Here is a 19,018-nt window from a genome sequence, read left to right as displayed (position 1 = left end):
TGTGATGTGTTGGATATTTTGAATTTGAACAGTTATGAACTGGATTTCCCCTAGTCTCAAACAGATTGTTTCTGTACGTTCGACCCTCCGGCTATGGAGCTGTTTTTTTGGAGTTCCTATCGAAAATAAGTGCCGGTCGGAAAAGTCACTCAGGCAGATTGTGGCGGTCGGTAATTCAGCGTGCTGGTCGGGCCCGACCGGCGCCGACCGGCAGCGGCAGAACCCTGGGTGTGAAATGAAATAATAATCACGTGGAAAATGTAACATATCTGAACATGATCATAAACAAACGATACAACAATGCTTCAACTTATAGTTATATACTTGTTTATTTGTGCAAAGGCCGTAACCAGACTGGGGCAATGTGGGGTAGGGGGTGCTGGCATTCCATGCAAACTAATGCACGGGGTTTTTCTTCATTCTCAAATTGGTCTATGTAATGGTACAGGGTGCACCCCTGGTTATATATCTGTCAAACCACTTGCTACACATTCATTTCTTACTTACGGCTTGGCTTGCCTATATAACGTGGTAATTGACAATTGGTAATTGTAAATTGACAGATGCAAAGCACCAGGGGGTGCACTCTGTGCAATCATATATAAGCCAGTTGATATACGTATTCACACACCAGTAGAATCAAGGTTGAGTGTTATTGACTTCGGTCTGTGAAACAAAGGTCCGGGTTCGATTCCAACCTTCGCCTGATGAGTCCCAATAGGACGTAGCCGGACGTGAAGTGGAATTTTCCTGCTGTGTTGATGTTTATATTAATACATATGTATATATACATATACATATGTGCACATTGCCTCGATCCATCAATAAAGCACAGTTTGCTGGTCAGTGTCAACCGTTACGTGACGTTCGATAATCAGTTGAAAGTGGCTGACCTATATACCTTTGGTTTCTTAGTCCAGACCTGCGGCGGGAGTAGTTCAACTGGTAAATGCGTCAGATAAAACCGAGGAGAAGGACTTGCAGCCATTTCTTCCGAAATACATCGCTTCCATCTTGAGGCAATACGAAGGACATGGCATAGTTTATTTAACATCGAAAAAACAATTATGGAATATTCAAAAATTAAGTTTCAAGCTAGTCTTGTCAAAAGATGTCTAGTTGTAAATGGCATCGAGACCAGTTCCAGCTAATCTTTCTTTGACCATGTTGTCGACAGCGTCTCTCTGCTCGTCAGTAAATAGAGCTTTCCATCCCCCAGAAACGCCTGTGAGAGTAACCAAACCACACGAATGTTATAATCAAAGTAACACTATGACAATACGCACATATCTATACAAGACTACGGAACATGGCTCAGTAGGTAGAAGTAAAACTTTCTCCATGTATTTAAGCTAAATTTATTCAGCTTAAGTAGAATATCATTTTAATTAAGAAGAATATCATATTATTTAACCTCAATTGCATTTACTTAAGTTTTTCTTGTACGGTATTGTACTTAAGTGCAAACTATATTAGCATATAAGTTCAGAGGTTTAGAAATCCATTCGGAAATAATCAATTTGAGCATTGTAACAGATGCTTCATAATGGAGTAGCTATAACCGAGGTACAGTTTTTAATGTTTCTATATTTCACTTGCGACTGTTTAGATTCTTCATGAAGGATGGTAAATCGGGGATTAAAATAATGCCCCCCCCCCCAAAAAATAAATAAATAAATAATGGATGCCTTCATTATTCATCCAGATTACCTTCTACCGCCCATTTACTGTATTCGTTCACCTCTTGACTATCTTTCATCCACCCGTCAACACCCCCACCAACCCCCGCCCCTCCCTCCAACCAACCAACCTTCCTTCCACACACCGTTGTTAATGTCTAGTCCATACATTAAGTGTGTACTATAGGTGGGCAATACAGAAACATTACCTGTATTCACCCATCTTTCATCATATATCACGAGAACAGAACTGTTAACTATATACCGATATAAGTTTTGACCGCCTTCGATAGTCCCACACCTGCACCGTTGCACAAATCATTACCTTTCTGAAGGAACGGAATTTGACCAAACGCCCTAGTGTAATGGACTCCGTCCGGACTAGCAGCTTCTACTTTCGCGTAGGTCTTCTTCATTCCCTCCAAGCTGCAATGCTCAACAATTCTCTCTAACCCATCGTCGGTCACGGTTACTCCGAGGAATTTTTCCAATCGCCTTATTACAGAGCGAATATCCTAAAATAGATGGTATAGATATTGATGTCCATGAATAAACTATACAAATTGTTTGATATTGTCATGATATGAAAGGATTATCTTAGACGAAATTATTACTGTCTTGTTTTGTCATAGACAAACAAAAAAAGAAACATTCGAACGATAATAATTCAAGCCATCTTCGAAAAAAACCTTTGCTCCTTGTGGTCTGCGGACTCCACTCCGAGTTGAGAAAGAGATATTATGACAGCTCATTGTTGTAAATGTGAAGTTATCTTTGATTCGGCTCTAATCCATATCAATTTTCAAATCCAAATCAATTTTTAAATCCAGATCAACTTTCAAATCTTGATCAACTTTCAAATCCAGATCAAATTTCTAATCCATATCAATTTTCAAATCTTGATCAAGTTTCAAATCCAGATCAGATTTCAAATCCATATCAAGTGTCAAATCCATAGCAAGTGTCAAATCGGGATCAATTTCAAATCCAGATCAAATTTCAAATCCAGATCAAATTTCAAATCCAGATCAAATTTCAAATCCAGATCAAATTTCAAATCCATATCAAGTTTCAAATCGGGATCAATTTCAAATCCAGATCAAGTTTCAAATCCAGGTCAAGTTTCAAATGCAGATCAAATTTTCAAATCCAGATCAAATAGGGCGCACTGCATTTCAAATTAAAGAAATAGAAGTGTTGTCAGTCGTCAGTAACTAAGTTTGCCTTGTTCAGTTTACGACTCTTAAGTCTCCAACACAAAGAAAAGTATCAAATAAATCAGGCACATAGATATTCCAAACGTGTGGTAAATTTTTGAGACAGCAAGCCCTTTAGACCATTTTAGCAATCTATATTAGATATTTCTTCAGATAAATACACATAAGAGCCAAATATTGTTTATCTGGAAAACGTAATCTATACTTAATGATTGAAAATGTTACCTTTTTCATCTCTTCAAATGTGACGAAGCAAACGTTTTCGTCATTGCGATGTTCCCAGTATGCCAAAGTGTGGTCAAACCAATTTCCAAAAACAGCTATAAACGAAAAATGTGAAAACGAAATCGTCTATATAACTTTTGATAAAAGGGTTTGCAGAGTATTTTTTTTATTCGACTGCGGAAGTTATTTGTCTTTACATGTGTCATGAAGTCAACAACAAAAACATGCGCTGATATAAACGTGTGTGTTCACTATATAGGCTAAAATCATAGTAAAAAGAAGGGGAAAAAACTTACCTCTTTCAGACATGAAATTTTGGTATATCTTTTCCCATGGAATAGGTTCTTTGTTCATAGGATTAGCATTAGCGAATCGAAACAAAGAGTTACATGCATCCTTGGGATTTCTAGTCACGTAAACGACCTGAGGATAAAAAGGTCCCACCCCAAAAGAAAGCCGTTAGATACTCCAAAACTGGATCCAAAATGTCGGGCATTTGGAACAAATAGCAGGCATTTCTGTTTCAATGCTAGTGGCACAAGTCATCCGTGTTAGGGCACCACGTAATTACCCCTCGTTCCGTCTTTTTTCTTTAGAGGCAGGAAAAGATGGGTTCAATAGGACAGATTAAAGATTCCCGGTGACAAAAAGGTAAGGGTAAAACGTGTTCCGTTCTGTATAATACCCTGTCCCGTTGTTAAATACATTTTTACTGAATTTTAACACATAAGAGGGGAGGGGTTGGGTGTAGGTGGTGTCAAGAAGTCACATAAACTCCCACGCTGTAGACTAACCCCTCGGAGTTTATGACGCCATATTCATTTAATTATCCCAATATATTAATACCGTGACGTCACCATATGATTAGTCAGCGTGTATTTAAGACCATTGATGATAGCACCATTTCACTCCTGTTAATTGAGAATCATGTTTCACGGAATGGTTCATATAATACTGGAGTAAACCCAGTCACTACCTGTAACGGGGCGGCCTAACCAGGGCAAATAGGGAATATGCCGCCACCTTGGTGAAAACCTTATCTTAAAGTGCGCCTTTTCTGGTTAGTATCAAGTATCCTTTTTCGTTTAAAATATGATGATTTTCCATTTACCCATAAAGTGGCCTATTGTTTAACAATTAAGAAAATTTACCTAAAAAGTGCCTATTGTTGACCCAAAAAAGAAAAACACAGTAATTTGTAAAAGGGAATGCACAGAGGGTCCAATATCGTTAGTAAATGTTGAGGTAACTTTAACTCTGATCCTTCAATGCAAAGTCACATGTCCTACTTCCCTCGACGTTCATATTGCCACCTCCCCCCCCCCCCCCTCCTCATACCGATTAAACCCTCTTCCGCTGCCCCTGCTCTCGATTTTCAGTGGTTTGGGCACGCGACGTGAAAACCCAGCCTCGGCTACTGCAGCGGAAGCGATAATTAAAAAAACTAACAAACGGACGGATTAATCGCCCCAAAAAGAGTTAAGGCCAATATTAATCCGTCCTTACCATACTCGACCGATAAAGGAACGGTAACGCACCGCATACTATACCTTATAACATAGACATAATCAAAGTAGAGACTGGCTACTAGACATGGTTCATCAGAATATCACCATGATACTAAGATCAGACAAAGAGTGCGTAGGTTGTGTAAAGAAAAAATCCATTATGTAAACTTTGATGGATAAATACTTTACATGGATATACGTTATATGAAAGTTTATTCTAAGAAAATTTTTATTCCACTCTGGACAAAACGATACTTTTTGCGTCTCCATTCAGTACCTTGGGTTTCTTCGTCCAGACTTGCGGTGGGAGAAGCTGGCTTGGTAAATGGGTGATATAAAATCTGGGGGATGGCTGAGTTGCAAGACTTTCCATTACCGACCGCTTCATATCAGGGGGTACTCCGAAAGATAATCCACCATGTAAGGCCGGGTTGACATTACGTGGTATTTTATCAACGTGACCGTCATGCTGCATCAAAAATATTACCTCCATCATCCAATGGGTCCCTAAAAAATTGAAATGAATTACATACAGTCAATTCCATGCAATGTTTTGATATCCGAACGCTAAAATCAATGATCTCGCCATGCAGCTGCATTGGCAGTTACCTTGGTTATTTCTATGCTTGGATGCTAACAAAATTATAAGTTAAAAAATGAAATAAAATCCCGGTGGTGCCAACAAAAATTGGAGGATTCAGGGACGCCTGATGGAATTTCGAATTGGTATATGTGAGACTCTGGGCGAATCTGGAGGGGTTGTTTAGGAGGACCCAGACGGTTTCTTTCCGAACTTGTGTTTGGGGAAGTGGTCTATAGGGGTGGAGCATCCCTCGCCCTTAAGACTTTGAGAAATTTTGTTTTGATGAAGGTTGCTTACTTGAAGGTGGTTAAAGTCTTTTGGAAATTCACCATGAAATGAAGTGATTCCGCAACGAAAGCCGATATACGTCATGGCAAGGGTTTTACCTCTTCTATCTCAAAACTAGTTTTAACGGTAAATTGGTAATTGCCATGATAGGCCAAATAATAAATGCATGAATAGTAGGATATGCCACTTACAAAGTTTCTGTCAATCATTCGAAGACCTTTGATCGTGACAAGCTTAATTGGTAAGTCAATGGAACAATAAATTTTACTTAGGACCCTTTAATAAATCATATGATGCCTATGTATAAAGTGCCTCTGGTTATTAGAGTCCACAGTCCGTATTTGATATGCCCTTGTCTAAGTAAAGAAACCATGTTTGGCTTCTGTGCATTCAATAAACTCTAGCTATTACTATACGACTGAATACTACTAGTTTCGTCTACGCACCTGACCATGTCTAACCTTATACCCTATACATTGTTGTGTACTGTATGAGGGGGGGGGGGGGGGGGGGCGGGGGGCTTAGATTTTGAATGGAAGAGGAATGGGGTGTCTTTTACCCTTTGAAAATTGTTAAAATGGACGGTGCTTGTATGTAAAAAGGTGCTATATTTTGCAACTTTTGAAACAATGTTGAAGAATGTTCGACTGTTTAGGTTTTATCGCTTATAATATGTTATATGTTATGTATAATGTATACACGAGACAATTTTATGTAATATTGTCTGCCAGTGTTCGAGGAGGACTGAGCCCTGCCCCCCCCCCCATCCCCCAAGAGGTATAGGTGGTCTAATCAAGGAGTGATTTCTTCATTTTTTTGTAGAATTTTATAAGAGTGATTATAAAAACTTACCGCACTTTGGATACGTTGCTAAGATGAGGTCATCTTCTCGGACCTCAAATGTCTTAAGTTGTTTCAGAATATGAGGTCTTGCGACTGCCGGGAAACAAACACCTTCATACTCAACCACGTTGCTAAAAATGGCATGGGAATCTTTCATAAAATCTGGTACCTTTAATTCGACCATGTTTCTTTCAACTACTTTGTGTAATTTCACTTCAGGGTTGTTAATCCGAATGGTCTCACCGGAGGATTACCGTCTGTATGTATGATAAGGAACGAACTAATAAAAGATCCTTACCGCTCATATGTTAGACTTACACGCTTACCTCCATATTATAACATAAAGGGGACAAAAAGCCCAACCATCATTAGTATAGCTTATATTACAGAGAAACAGATGAGATTAGCTTAAAGTTCATGTCCGTGAGATGCCATTTGATAAATGATGTCATAAATGCTAATATACAGTTAACATTTGAACCATTTCACTTTCTCTTTGGGTCTTTTTTCTTCATATTTTGAACCTAAAATATTAACGTAATTTTTATATATATATATATATATATATATATATATATATATATATATATATATATATATATATATATATATACATATATATATATATAGTATAGTATAGTTTTACTATACAAATCAATATTTAACATTTGATGCGCTTATAAAGAATATAGGCCTATAAAGGCCTAGGTGTAAATGTGGCCTCTTTATTGGATCCACTTTGATGATAAATGGTAAAGTTGCGTCGTTTATTTTTCAGAATTTATTTTGTTCGTCTGAAAACAGAGACACTTTTTGTTTTGGCTACATGTCAGCCTGGGAAAAATGACTAAATCACTTGACACGATTTTGCCTCAAGTTGTGAAGAGTTTTTGAGGAAAGTTATCACGTCAAACCCCATAATAATTTATTGTCGGACATATTTTTACATTATTATTTTTAATTCCCAAATCATGTTCCTAGTCCTCCCCAATCTCCCACCACCCTCCCTTTTCCCGCCCCACCGAGTTCTCCAATGCAGTACAAAACGATTCCTTTGAAACAAATGGAAATTTTACAAAGCATCAATTCAGTGGTAGATCATAAAGCCATAACGAGGATAGTTTTGGAAGTCTATTTTATCTTAATAGCTTATGCAATCATTCTTGTCGTTAACATCAACTTGATCTTAATTGGTGAAAATACATTTTGCTTTTAAAGAGCGTATTTTACCTTGACTTTTAAAAACATGAAATCTTACCGATATTATTCTGGATCTGCTAGCCCTCCAAGAAACACTTACTCTGTATATCACACATACACAATGTGTGACAAATGACTGCAATGTTCTCACGCGATTACAGTTTACTTCCCATGCAGCCGAACAATACAGGAATGCGTTGCTGACCTAGAAATCAAAATCAGTTACCAAAAGCTCAAAGGGCCAAGTGCACGCTAGCGAGCCGAAGTACGGTCGCTGGTAAGTGCGTTTTTTTTAGTCTCCCTGGTACCCTTCGTATACCGAACTAAAGTAAAAACTGGAGTGTGATATAAATCAGTAGCATGTGCTATTAGGATTACAGTAAGAACTGAGGATATGTGTAATTCCAACTAATTCAGTTGTTGGGATTTGTTGGGATTACGCATATCCACAGACCACAGTTCTTACTGTAATCTTAATAGCACATGCTACCGAATTATCAGATCTTTCAGCACAGTCCAGCATTTACTGTAGTACAGAACCTTAAGATTTTACAGTAGTTACTGTAATATCTGTGCGAATCGGTTGAGATCATCGGAAGTCTACATCTGGGAGTGGACTAAAAGCTGTCTTCTTGGGATTCTGTGTGTGCTTGCGTGCGTGTGTGTGCGTGCGTGCGTGTGTGTATGCGTGTGTCTATTAAACATCCGCAATGTTGGGTCATAAACTCTAGCTCCTTTTACTTCAAACTTGGTCGTAAGGTGCTGCGTGATGAGAACTTGAATCTTCAGAACGAAAATCAGCGGTCAGTTGCGAAATGAAGCGATCAGTGCATTTTTGCTATAATTCAAAGGGGATATCTGCAATAGATTTCCAATCTTCACAAATATCATTGGATCATGAATATATGCTAAATATGTGGTTATCGTAGTAAATGAGGTCAAAGTTCAATTGAATAAATTGCGGATTCGTCAAGTAAACCTAACTGAAAGGTTTTACCGATGCTAGTGTTAAACCGCGGTAAGAAAGTTGCAAGGAGCCCTCCGTTGGAAACATGCGTCTCGCACATGGGCGGCGATCCTGGGGGGGAGGGGGATATACCCCCCCCATGAAAATGGGTGGAGGGGATGTAACACACCATATCCCCCCCACCAAATGCCGGGATAAGAATATTTTCATGCCTTTATATGCATCATCGTGAATGTACGGCTCTTTTTTAGCTTCATTTCTCACCTACCATAAACGCAGTGCGATATTTTCAAATAAACCGTCTTTATAAAGCAAGAATAGTTGACTGTAGGCTTCATTGGCCCTATAACAACAAAATGTATTATTGCGCCCACCGTATTGATATAGTACATATATGCACCCTCATAGTATTCATATAGGCCCTATAGTAGGCCTACACACGTACATGTATGTTCCATCGAACCGCTGAGAATCTCATGTTACCAGGGTAATGCTTAATACACGTTTTACCTGGATGCCCTAGCAATCGGTACCTAGGAATGTAACTATGTTTAATTGTGTATTGTATGTGTATAGGCCTATAATAGCCTGCATGAGGCCATTTTCTTCATGGAATAATAGAAAAGAGCTCTCGAACATTCTAACGTAGTGCCTGAAACAAGATTGACAGGGGCAATTTTCCCAAAATAACACCCGATATTAAAAAAAAAGTATTTTGGATCCTGATTATAAGATATTTCGGACATGATATCCCTATTTAAAAGTTGGGTATATGCCGCTTGGAAACCTCGGGAAGTGCCGTTTCCGGCCATCTAGAGGGTTTGTAAATCCCAAAATTTTCTTGTACGCTTCGCGCCAACTCATGGTGGCGCTACGCTTAGATAGTCAACAAGGTCATATCCCCCCCACTCTGAAGTACGGATCGCCGCCCATGGTCTCGCAGACCACTAGAATAGAATGACCAAGGTTAGAGGTCAAACTAGGTTTACCGAAATTTCGTTTAGCCATAGCTCCGAGGAGGACACAATTGAGTTGGTTTGCTGTTTTTATACATGTTTAGTGGTTGTGGCTACATGTAGGAATATATGACTGCAAATGGGACTAGTATACTAGTTGTCGCTTTTCTTTTGACTAATGTGATTGTCTAGTGTCGGTTTGCTTGTCTGTTCGTACAGACAATGTACTTCTTAATGATAATAATAATAATAAAGCTGTGACAATGTAATATATCTGAACGTGATCATAAACAAACGACATAACAATACTTCAACTTATAGTTGTACACTTTTTTATTTCAGTACTTAAAGGCCGTAACCAGGCTGGGCCACTGTGGGGGTGGGGTAGGGGTTGGGGGTTGCACGGATTCGTGTTCAATCTCAAATTGTACTCAGAATTCCATGGCCATACGGACCTTTAAATTATATGGGTATAAAGTTATAATAACTATATAGTAATAACATAATATTAGAGTAGTTAATTATAATTAAAATAATTTTGCATTACGTTATGCAGCAGTTACCGTGATACCTAGAGGTATAAAAATTTATACATATATATATATATATATACATATATATATTTATATGTATAAATATATATATATATATATGTATAAATATATATATATATACATATGTAAATATATATATATATATATATGTATATAGGCCTATACATATGTATATATATACATATATATATATATATATATACACACACATATCATGCTTAGCGCCTTGTACTCTTACTCGGGATGAGTTGTACTTGTATTCGTAACATTTAATGTTGTACTCAATACTTCAAGTGTGTTATTAGGGCCTATACCAGATTTCAAACAAATCCACTACAATAAACAACGTAAAGCACACATGTTACTCTCTTCTAAATGTTGCAAAATATCTTTATCATACTCAGCGGTTTGCTGTATCCTATAAAGCACTCCATGGCACGTTTGGGTTGATATAGAATAATACACCCTTATTTTCAAACAACAGTTGACTTCTTCAGCACAACCATGAGCAAGGTCCCGTCATATCGAGATACAACGGAACCGATCAGGCTTCGTTATGTATCGAAAGGGAGCCCATCATATATATATTGTTCTGTTGTTAGGAGAATTTTTATAAACTCTTGAAATTAACTTAACCTCGAATAAGTTCGAATCTCAGTACAAACCAAATAAGAGTGAGTATTAATTACATGAATGGTTTAATCAATGATAATGTACGTCCAAGCCTGTCCCAGCTAATTTCTCTTTCATCATTTTGTCACATTCATCTCTCTGTTCGTCAGTAAAGAGCTCTTTCCATCCACCAGAAACACCTATGAAAATAAACGGAATGATTACCGTTATATATGCTTGCCCCACACACTCCTCTTTTTCTGGCATGCATTTCATTTTTACGTCCATTTTGTTCAGGTAGTTTTAACTACAACAACTCCATCTCATAAAGGAGGAATTTAGGTCCAGATTAATTTTGATATCATGCACTGCTATCATGTTGAATCAGCCGAAAATGTCAGATATCATCATATGGGGCTCATCAGTTTAAGTGGCTGAACTACTTAGTCTAATACAGAGAACATCAGGGCAGTTCCTCATATGTAAGGTAGCATATACGCCAATTAAATGCCCTATTGACTTACACACTTAATCACAAAAGTAATCTGGTCTCTGAGTCTTGATAGAAGTTCTCACTAGCTAAACGCTACCCATCGCTGGTTAGTTGACAAGTTGGCCTTTTATGGCACCATCAATTTTCCGTACCATGACAGCGCAGATTTTTTGCTATCAGAGCCTGAAGTTTTTGCCACTTGTAAACAAACATCTTTACTCAGTAGTAAACAATTTTTGTACGCTGCCCCTGGGAGGCCTAAAGGGGTCTAAAATTGCCTAAGTTGACCCAAGGTTTGCATGTCGTTAAAAAGCAGTTAAGAAACAAGTTTTTTTTATATAATTATCATCATTTTTGGAACGACGAATATCACTAATATTTAGGCACGAGGACCTGATGAGGATTTGACGTCACTGCAAAAGTTAAACCTTAAAGCCGCTTTCAATAGTTTTAGCATATTTAAGCTGATTAGTTTTGTTTTTAAATTTATAACTGTCACCTTTCTGCATATATGGCATTAGACCGAACGCTCTGGTATACATCTTGCCATTCTCATTTTCCTCTTCGATCTTAGCGAATGTTTTCTTCATTCCTTCTACACTTGCATGTTCGATTATCCTTTCCATTCCTTCTGAAGTTATCGTTAATCCAAGAAATTTCTCCAGACGTCTTATAACAGACCGTAAATCCTATTGTTATTCAAACAAAAAAGATAAAAAAGCTCAATGGCTACTTTGGAGGTCAAAGAAGATGCTACAACTTTCTTTTCTTTTTTATCACGAAATTCCGACTTTTTTTCTTCTTCTCTAGATTGCTTTACGTTACTGTTACACTATTTGGTAAATCTTTTGTGCAGTGATCCATCTATTGAAAAGTTCATAGAAATGGAAATTTGAATTAAAATAAGATAAGCAATTGTTCGTAATGTCCAAGTCGGTACTATGAATGTTGACTTATACTTAAGATGGTTTCATTTCTTTTTTTTTTAATCTAAAAACTATAACTAAGGTAAGCCTGGGTACATTAACTATGACAGTGTGGAGAGCAGTGGGCGTACTACACGGATGGGAGGGAGGGGGGTCCGCCCGGGTATCAATCAGAGGGTACCATGCTACAGCACCCCAAAATATATTAGTTCAAAGCTTCGCCAAAGATAGCACCATTTGCATCTACAATTTCTTAAAGTTTATACATCTCGGCAGCGGCGGCACCAGAAATTCAAATGTGGGAGAATTCTGGGGCTGAAACAGTTGGGGTGGGGCAGAAACGCACCTGTATAAAGTGCACATCATGGGATATTTTATCCGGGGTCTGTGGAACACATCCTACCTCACTCCAAGCTTCATCGGGAAACCAAATTTTAATTTATCAATATTTGAAATTTTACATGAAATTCAATATTACAACAAAACATTAAGTCCATACAACCAGGGTCGTACATTCACCATTTTCAAGAGTGATGTGGATTGATTTTGAGATCGACTTGCAGTGACTTAACTAAGACAACAAAGGCTGCAATTTGATGCTTAATTACAACCGTACATTGTTATCAGCTTGGAGTACAGTGCCCCAGAACCTGCGACCCTTTTAGATAGTTATCATTCGCCTTTGTAGAGATTTTAAGCTAAGAAATGAAATATATTATAGAAATTCTATTTTCATTGGAATGAGTTTCAGCCAACTGGAAGGGTTGGGGGTGGGGGCTGGGAATGGGTAAAACATCTTGACTGGTAAATGTTCCCCTCCCTTGGTGCCGCCACTGCATCTCGGTACCACCAATTACATTTGTTCAAGTAAAGTATATATTTGCTAGCGTTGAGTTTCATGTACACTGATATTATAGTGCCGTTGCGTAAGGGCGCATTCTACTATACTTTGATAGAAACTCCATGCACTATTCCGTTAAAAGCTCGTGTTCTTATGTTACTTCCGCAGATGTTGTAAGGACGAAAGCCGATATTTGCATTTAAATATTTCATATTTTTATAAACCACAGCATTAAATGTTCAAGTAATGTGATTACCGTCTTCATTTCCTCATATGTTAGGAATAGTACATTATCGTCGTCTCTGTGATTCCAGTAGCCCAAGGCATGGTCAAACCAGTTACCGAAATGGGCTGTAAGAAGGCAAAGCATAAACAAAATTAAAAACTAAGAACTAAAACCTAAAAGGAATAATAATAAACTAATGAGGACAGGTTTGACTTCCTCGATATTTGTCTTCATTCAGTGTCTTCTAACCCCTGTTATGTTGCTTTCATATCACATAAAATCACTTTACAATTAGAGGATATGATTTAAGTACTGGTTGTTCACATATTTATCATTGAACTGGGCAGGTGGGGGCAGGGGAATAGTGGCGGAGTGGATAATTAAAGAAATGTTATTATGCTTTTTGTTAATGAAATGACATAAACGGGAGGAGTAAAAACCAGTTTGCCTGCTATGTGTTAAACTTCTGTCGACATTATACCTTTCTCGGAGAAGGAATGGTTGTAAACCAACTCCAATGACACAGTAGTGTTGGTTGCTCTTGCCAACGAGTTTAAGAAACGGTACATCGATGAACATGCGTCTTTAGGGTCCCTTGTCAGGTGGACAATCTGTTCAACGGTAAAAAAAAATATCGCAAAAGATTGGATAAGAAAGACGCCTGCATGTATGTAAAAATTGAACTGTACAAAATGGAGTTTGCCACTACTTTCGGGAGCGTTTGTTCGTAATATTATTTGCAGTGAGGAGGAAAGTGGGGGTGGAGGTGGGGGAGGGGGTGGGGGCTATTTATGGTACGCGAAAAGGGCAAATTATTTTGTTGTTTAAACTAAGTTTGTTGTTGTCTAATCTGACGTTGTTGCTGCTACTTTACCATGTTGCTCTTGTTCGTTGATGTCTAGACTTACGTTGATGTCTAAACTCACGTTGATGTCTACACTTTCGTTGCCATCTAAAGTTCCGTTGTTGTAACAAAACACATTGAGAACGAACATCATTATTTTTTCTCCAAAACCCCTTCTCAAAATGACTACCAATCCTACAGATGATTTTGTGAAACGAAATAAAGTCATAACAATCAACCGCAAGTTGCTTCCGTGCAGAACTAACAACATTTCTGTCACAGAGATTTTCATGCTAAATATAGCCAATGATGTTTCCCTAAATTTCCCGCGATTTGATTGGCTAATAGTCCCTTACCCATTTTCTGTCACCATTCTTGTATCTTGTATTCAGTGCTCAATGAACACAAAGTATGATGGTTTAACTATGGAACGCGAAAAGGTCAATATTCGATTTGAAGCAACAACCATGTACATATCGTTAACATCGTCTTGAATTGTAGCAACAACCATGTAAATATCGTTCACAACGTGATTTGTAGCAACAACCTGATTTGTCGAACAAAATCACGTTGTTAACGATATTTACATGATAGATGAAGTGGTGGTCTCGTTTAATTTGTGCACACTGCCTCGATCCATCAAAAAAGCACAGTTTTGCTGGTCAATGTCAACCATTACGTGACGTTCGTTAATCAGTTGAAAATGGCTGACCTATATACCTTTGGCTTCTTAGTCCAGACCTGCGGCGGGAGTAGTTGAACTGGTAAATGCGTCAGATAAAACCGAGGAGAAGGGCTTGCAGCTATTTCTTCCAAAATACATCGCTTCGTATCTTGAGGCAATACGAAGGACATGGCAAGATTTTTGGTGAGGTCGGTTTCTCGCCCGATCTTGTCCACGTGACCATCGTGTTGCATAAGAAGTATCACCTCCTTCATCCAATGGGTACCTTTTTATGAAATGTGGTTAAAAAGAGAGTTTTTAATGCCACAAACTTATAAATTATAGGTCGTCAGCATTGCTTCCAAATACACCAGACAGAATACATGATCGTGCACCCTAGACTCATATGCACGTACCTAGACACCCAAGAAACCCTAGACTCAGGGAGTGTTAGCTCAGTGGTTAACGCCGGTGCCTTTCCATCATAAGGTCCCGTGTTCGAGTCACTCCAAGATTAATGTATGTCGTCCAGTTACAGAGTTGTTGACAATTAACAATTCATGATCATGCACGTTAAAATATGTGGCCACCTTCAAAGTAGCAAATGCACTCAATTTTAAGCATTCTTTAGTTAGTGGTCGGGCATAGCTTTCAATGTGACGTTTCACATTTATCACGGTGAGATCGTCGTAAACATATGACATTAGCAGGATTCCTTCTTTTCCAAGTGTAAACTGAGAAAGTCAACAAATGGCTCAAAACATTGGCAAGGAATATAAAACGCAAACATTTTCCGACTTGTTTGTAGAACCTGTAGAATGATGATTTTTCTTAAAATTATTACTGTATACTTTTTAATCTGTAATTTTCTTATATATAAGCAGGACCCGATACATGCAGGCTTGAGGTTATGAGGCAGGGAAGTGTCAGATAACTGTTTACAAGACTTGTGTTGGGATTGCTGTCTATAGCGACTCCACACACACCTGTGTGAAAATCCATACTGTGAAAATCAGTCTTGGAATTGCTAGCTCGCCCCTAACCCCTCCCTCCCACCACACCCCACACCCCACACCCATACCCACCCATATCGAGGGTCCTGGTGTGTTACTAATTCTTTGATGAAGATTCGAAACTTACCACTTTTTGGATACGTCGCTAGAATGAGATCATCTTCCCTCACTTCAAAAGTTTTTAATTTTTCAAGACAATGAGGTCGAACCACCGGAGGGAACCAAACGCCTTCGTACTCAAGCTCGTAATTTATCATTTCTAGCGGAGACTTCATGCCCTTTAGTATCTCCATATTTCTCTTTTGATGTTTCCGGTATTAGTTTCCTAAAATGAAATGAAAAGGCAAAGAGACACCACTTACTTGGGACCCTTTTGGTTATATTTTAAATAAATAATTTTTTACTAATAATTCAACTCTCATCGGCGAAATAAACTGTGTGTAATAGGGTAAGATCAAATGCCATGGAATCACTTTTTAAAAGTAATCTAAATCGTCTAAGTCTCTATGTCGGCTTGTTAAAGTATCCCAATTGCTTTCCAACTGAGCAAAAAAAAAGGACCACGTCAGTCAATTTATAGTAGCAAACAGAGGCACAAGTGCACATACTTCTGGGGGGGGGGGGTTAAATCAGGGGTTCAACCCCCTCAGACAGAATGTTACAATAATTCCTTGTTTAAAGTACAAAATATATAACATATATATGAGGTACAACTTAAAAGAGTCATGTTTCTTCTTCCACATTGTTTCAAAAGTTGGAACATAAAGCACCATCAGTTTTGCATCTAAGCACCACCCCATTTCACCGATATTTCTCAAATTGGAGGGGACAACCTTCTTCTCAACGACTTTGCATCTTAGCTCACTCTCCTCGCCCTCCCCCTCATTCCCGTCCAGTACAAAAGAAGGGGTTGAGCCCCTGACACCGAACTTATTTGACAAAGACCCAGCCTAGCCTTGATATGCATGGGGCCGGGAAGAGGGGCGAACCAAATGATTATTGGAGAGGTGTTATAATTGTCATCAGTGCCACGGCGGCAGCACGCCTGGATGAAAATAATTCTTTTGCAAGTTATTTCGGGAACATGCATGCCCTTTGCCTTCCCGGTCCACTTGTGAATTCTTTCCCGGCTTCAGTAAAGACTTGCCGACATTTTCGCGACTAGACTTTTACATATTTACAATTTTGATTATTCTCTACTTTCCAGAACAGACCTGCAAAACTTGTCTATCACAAAAATAGAGAGATTAACAATTTCCATCCCATATATATATATATATATATATATATATATATATATATATATATATATATATATATATATATATATATATATACACCATATATATACCATATATACACCATATATACACCATATATATACCATATATATACCATATATATACCATATATATACCATATACCATATATACCATATATATATACCATATATATATACCATATATATACCATATATATACACCATATATATATACACCATATATATACCATATATATACACCATATATATACCATATATATATATATACCAATGTACTATCGGTATACCAAGTTATATATTCTACGTATCATTGAACCTCTTCAATTGGTCAAAACAAATATCTATGTATAGCATATGCTGTGTAATGGCTGTCTGGTTTTAAAAATAATAATTGTGAAATTGATAACTCTTTGTGTGTTGTAAGCCAATATACTTACGGAGAAGACAGATGACAGAGGAACTGCTTTTAAAAGAGAGTATTTTATCTTTAATACTTAAAAACATGAAATCTTACCGATATTATTCTGGATCTGCTCCCCAAAAGAACACAACACACACTCTGGACAATGATCACACATCCACAATATATGGTCAAAGACTGCGGTACGGTGTTGTCACGCAATTATAGTATACTTCACCTGCAGCCTAACAATACAACGTTGCTGACCTGAATCAAAATCTTTTAACAAAAGCTCAAAAGGCCAAGTGCACACCATAGAGCCCGTAGTACGGTCGCTGCATGGTAAGTGCCTTTTGGAGTCGCCCTGGTACCCCTTCGTATACCGTATCGCTTTTTAAACACTGTTTTGTAAGCCTGACTGAAACAATCTGAAGTCTACATCTGGGAGTGGACTAAAAGCTGTCTTTTTGGGATTATGTGGATGCTTGCGTGTATGGGTGTGCGTGTGTCTATTATACATCCGCAATATGTTGGGGCATAAACTCTAGCTCCTTTTACTCCAAACTTGCCATCGTAAGGTCAGTGGCGTCGCCAAGGGGGGCCAGGGGGGCCAGGGGGCACGTTCCCCCCCCCCGAAAACCTAGTGCCCCCGAGTGCCCCCATCTGATATTTGGGTTGGTAAAAAAATATATTTATTTTTTGTTATATTCAACTCCCATCATCTGAGTTCATAAGGACAAAGAAGCACAGTAATTCGAATTTTCTTCAATTCTATATTTGTGGACCCATATATTAACCGTGTTGCGTAGGGGATGCAGAGGTCATTTGAGGTCAGATGCTTGTAGGAAAAAATGGGGAATGTTCACACCTGCATACTGAGCCATACTCGATGTGTGATCAAACTTTGGATTGCATGGTGAGATCCCTGATAGGAGCCAATAACGATGCTGGAACCTGTTACATCTTAATAGATAATGGGAGAAAACGAGAAGGACAAGAAAGGAGTCGGGGGTCAGGCACATATTCATTCAACAAATGTAGGTTCTATTGATAGGGTTAGGCATAATATCAACAGCATGTGGTTCATATCCTCTGCAAAATTCTGCGCGTTGTTAAAATCATTACCTCAAAAATAGCAATTTCTGAAGATATCTTCAGATCGAATTTAGCATCAAATGTGGCACCATTTTGCATCTAGCACATCCTCCGTATGCGAAAATTTTCCAAAGGGGAGGGGGCACCCCTCCCCTTAGACCCCTCCCCAGGACGGCGATCCGTATCCACCTAAGTGTCCCTCATCAAATGCAGGTGCCCCCCTGTGCCCCCCCCCCAGACTGAAAAGTCTGGTGACGCCACTGCGTAAGGTGCTGCATGATGAGAACTTGAATCTTCAGACGAAAATCAGCGGTCAGTTGCCAAGTTAAGCGATCAGTGCATTTTTGCTATAATTCAAAGGGGGAATTTTAGATAGATTTCCAATCTTCACAGATATCGTTGGATCATGAATATTTGCTAAATATGTGGCTATCGTGGTAAATGAGGTCAAAGGTTAAATGAATAATTTGCGGATTCGTAAGAAAACCTCACTGAAAGGTTTTACCGATGCTAGTGTTAAAACTCGGTAAGAAAGTGGCAAGAAGCCCTCCGTTGGAAACATGCGTCTCGCAGACCACTAGAATGGAATGACAAAGGTCAGA

General features: G+C 38.4%; 3 protein-coding genes across 4 annotated transcripts in view; 1 reads left to right on the top strand and 2 right to left on the bottom strand.

Moving 5' to 3' along the window:
* The window catches only part of LOC139980000 (alpha-N-acetylgalactosamine-specific lectin-like), a 74,314-nt gene that overhangs the window by 10,920 nt on the left and 44,376 nt on the right, over positions 1-19,018 (top strand). The window contains exon 1 of one of the 2 annotated variants that reach the window (XM_071991348.1): positions 1,304-1,317. The exons of the other annotated variant lie outside the window; for it this stretch is intronic. Within the exon in view, the coding sequence (XP_071847449.1) occupies positions 1,310-1,317 (8 nt within the window). The 5' untranslated portion in view covers positions 1,304-1,309. Of the gene's footprint in view, positions 1-1,303; positions 1,318-19,018 lie in introns of those variants that run through there. 2 annotated transcript variants of the gene reach the window in all.
* LOC139979935 (sulfotransferase 1B1-like) lies at positions 311-7,749 on the bottom strand. Its single transcript, XM_071991190.1, has 7 exons — positions 7,602-7,749; positions 6,353-6,600; positions 4,907-5,136; positions 3,418-3,544; positions 3,122-3,216; positions 2,005-2,194; positions 311-1,225 (listed from the first exon to the last, which is right to left on the bottom strand). The coding sequence occupies exons 2-7, from the start codon at positions 6,525-6,527 to the stop codon at positions 1,116-1,118; spliced, it is 927 nt and encodes a 308-aa protein (XP_071847291.1). The 5' UTR covers positions 6,528-6,600; positions 7,602-7,749; the 3' UTR covers positions 311-1,115.
* On the bottom strand, positions 10,187-18,610 carry LOC139979956 (sulfotransferase 1C3-like). Its single transcript, XM_071991226.1, has 7 exons — positions 17,436-18,610; positions 15,767-15,964; positions 14,683-14,912; positions 13,600-13,729; positions 13,149-13,243; positions 11,625-11,814; positions 10,187-10,832 (listed from the first exon to the last, which is right to left on the bottom strand). Exons 2-7 carry the CDS (start codon positions 15,930-15,932, stop codon positions 10,723-10,725), a joined length of 921 nt encoding a protein of 306 aa, XP_071847327.1. The 5' UTR covers positions 15,933-15,964; positions 17,436-18,610; the 3' UTR covers positions 10,187-10,722.

The sequence above is a fragment of the Apostichopus japonicus genome, chromosome 2 (genome assembly GCF_037975245.1).
Source record: "Apostichopus japonicus isolate 1M-3 chromosome 2, ASM3797524v1, whole genome shotgun sequence".
In the NCBI taxonomy this organism is placed as follows: domain Eukaryota; kingdom Metazoa; phylum Echinodermata; class Holothuroidea; order Aspidochirotida; family Stichopodidae; genus Apostichopus; species Apostichopus japonicus.
This window is presented reverse-complemented; position numbering and strand designations above follow the sequence as displayed.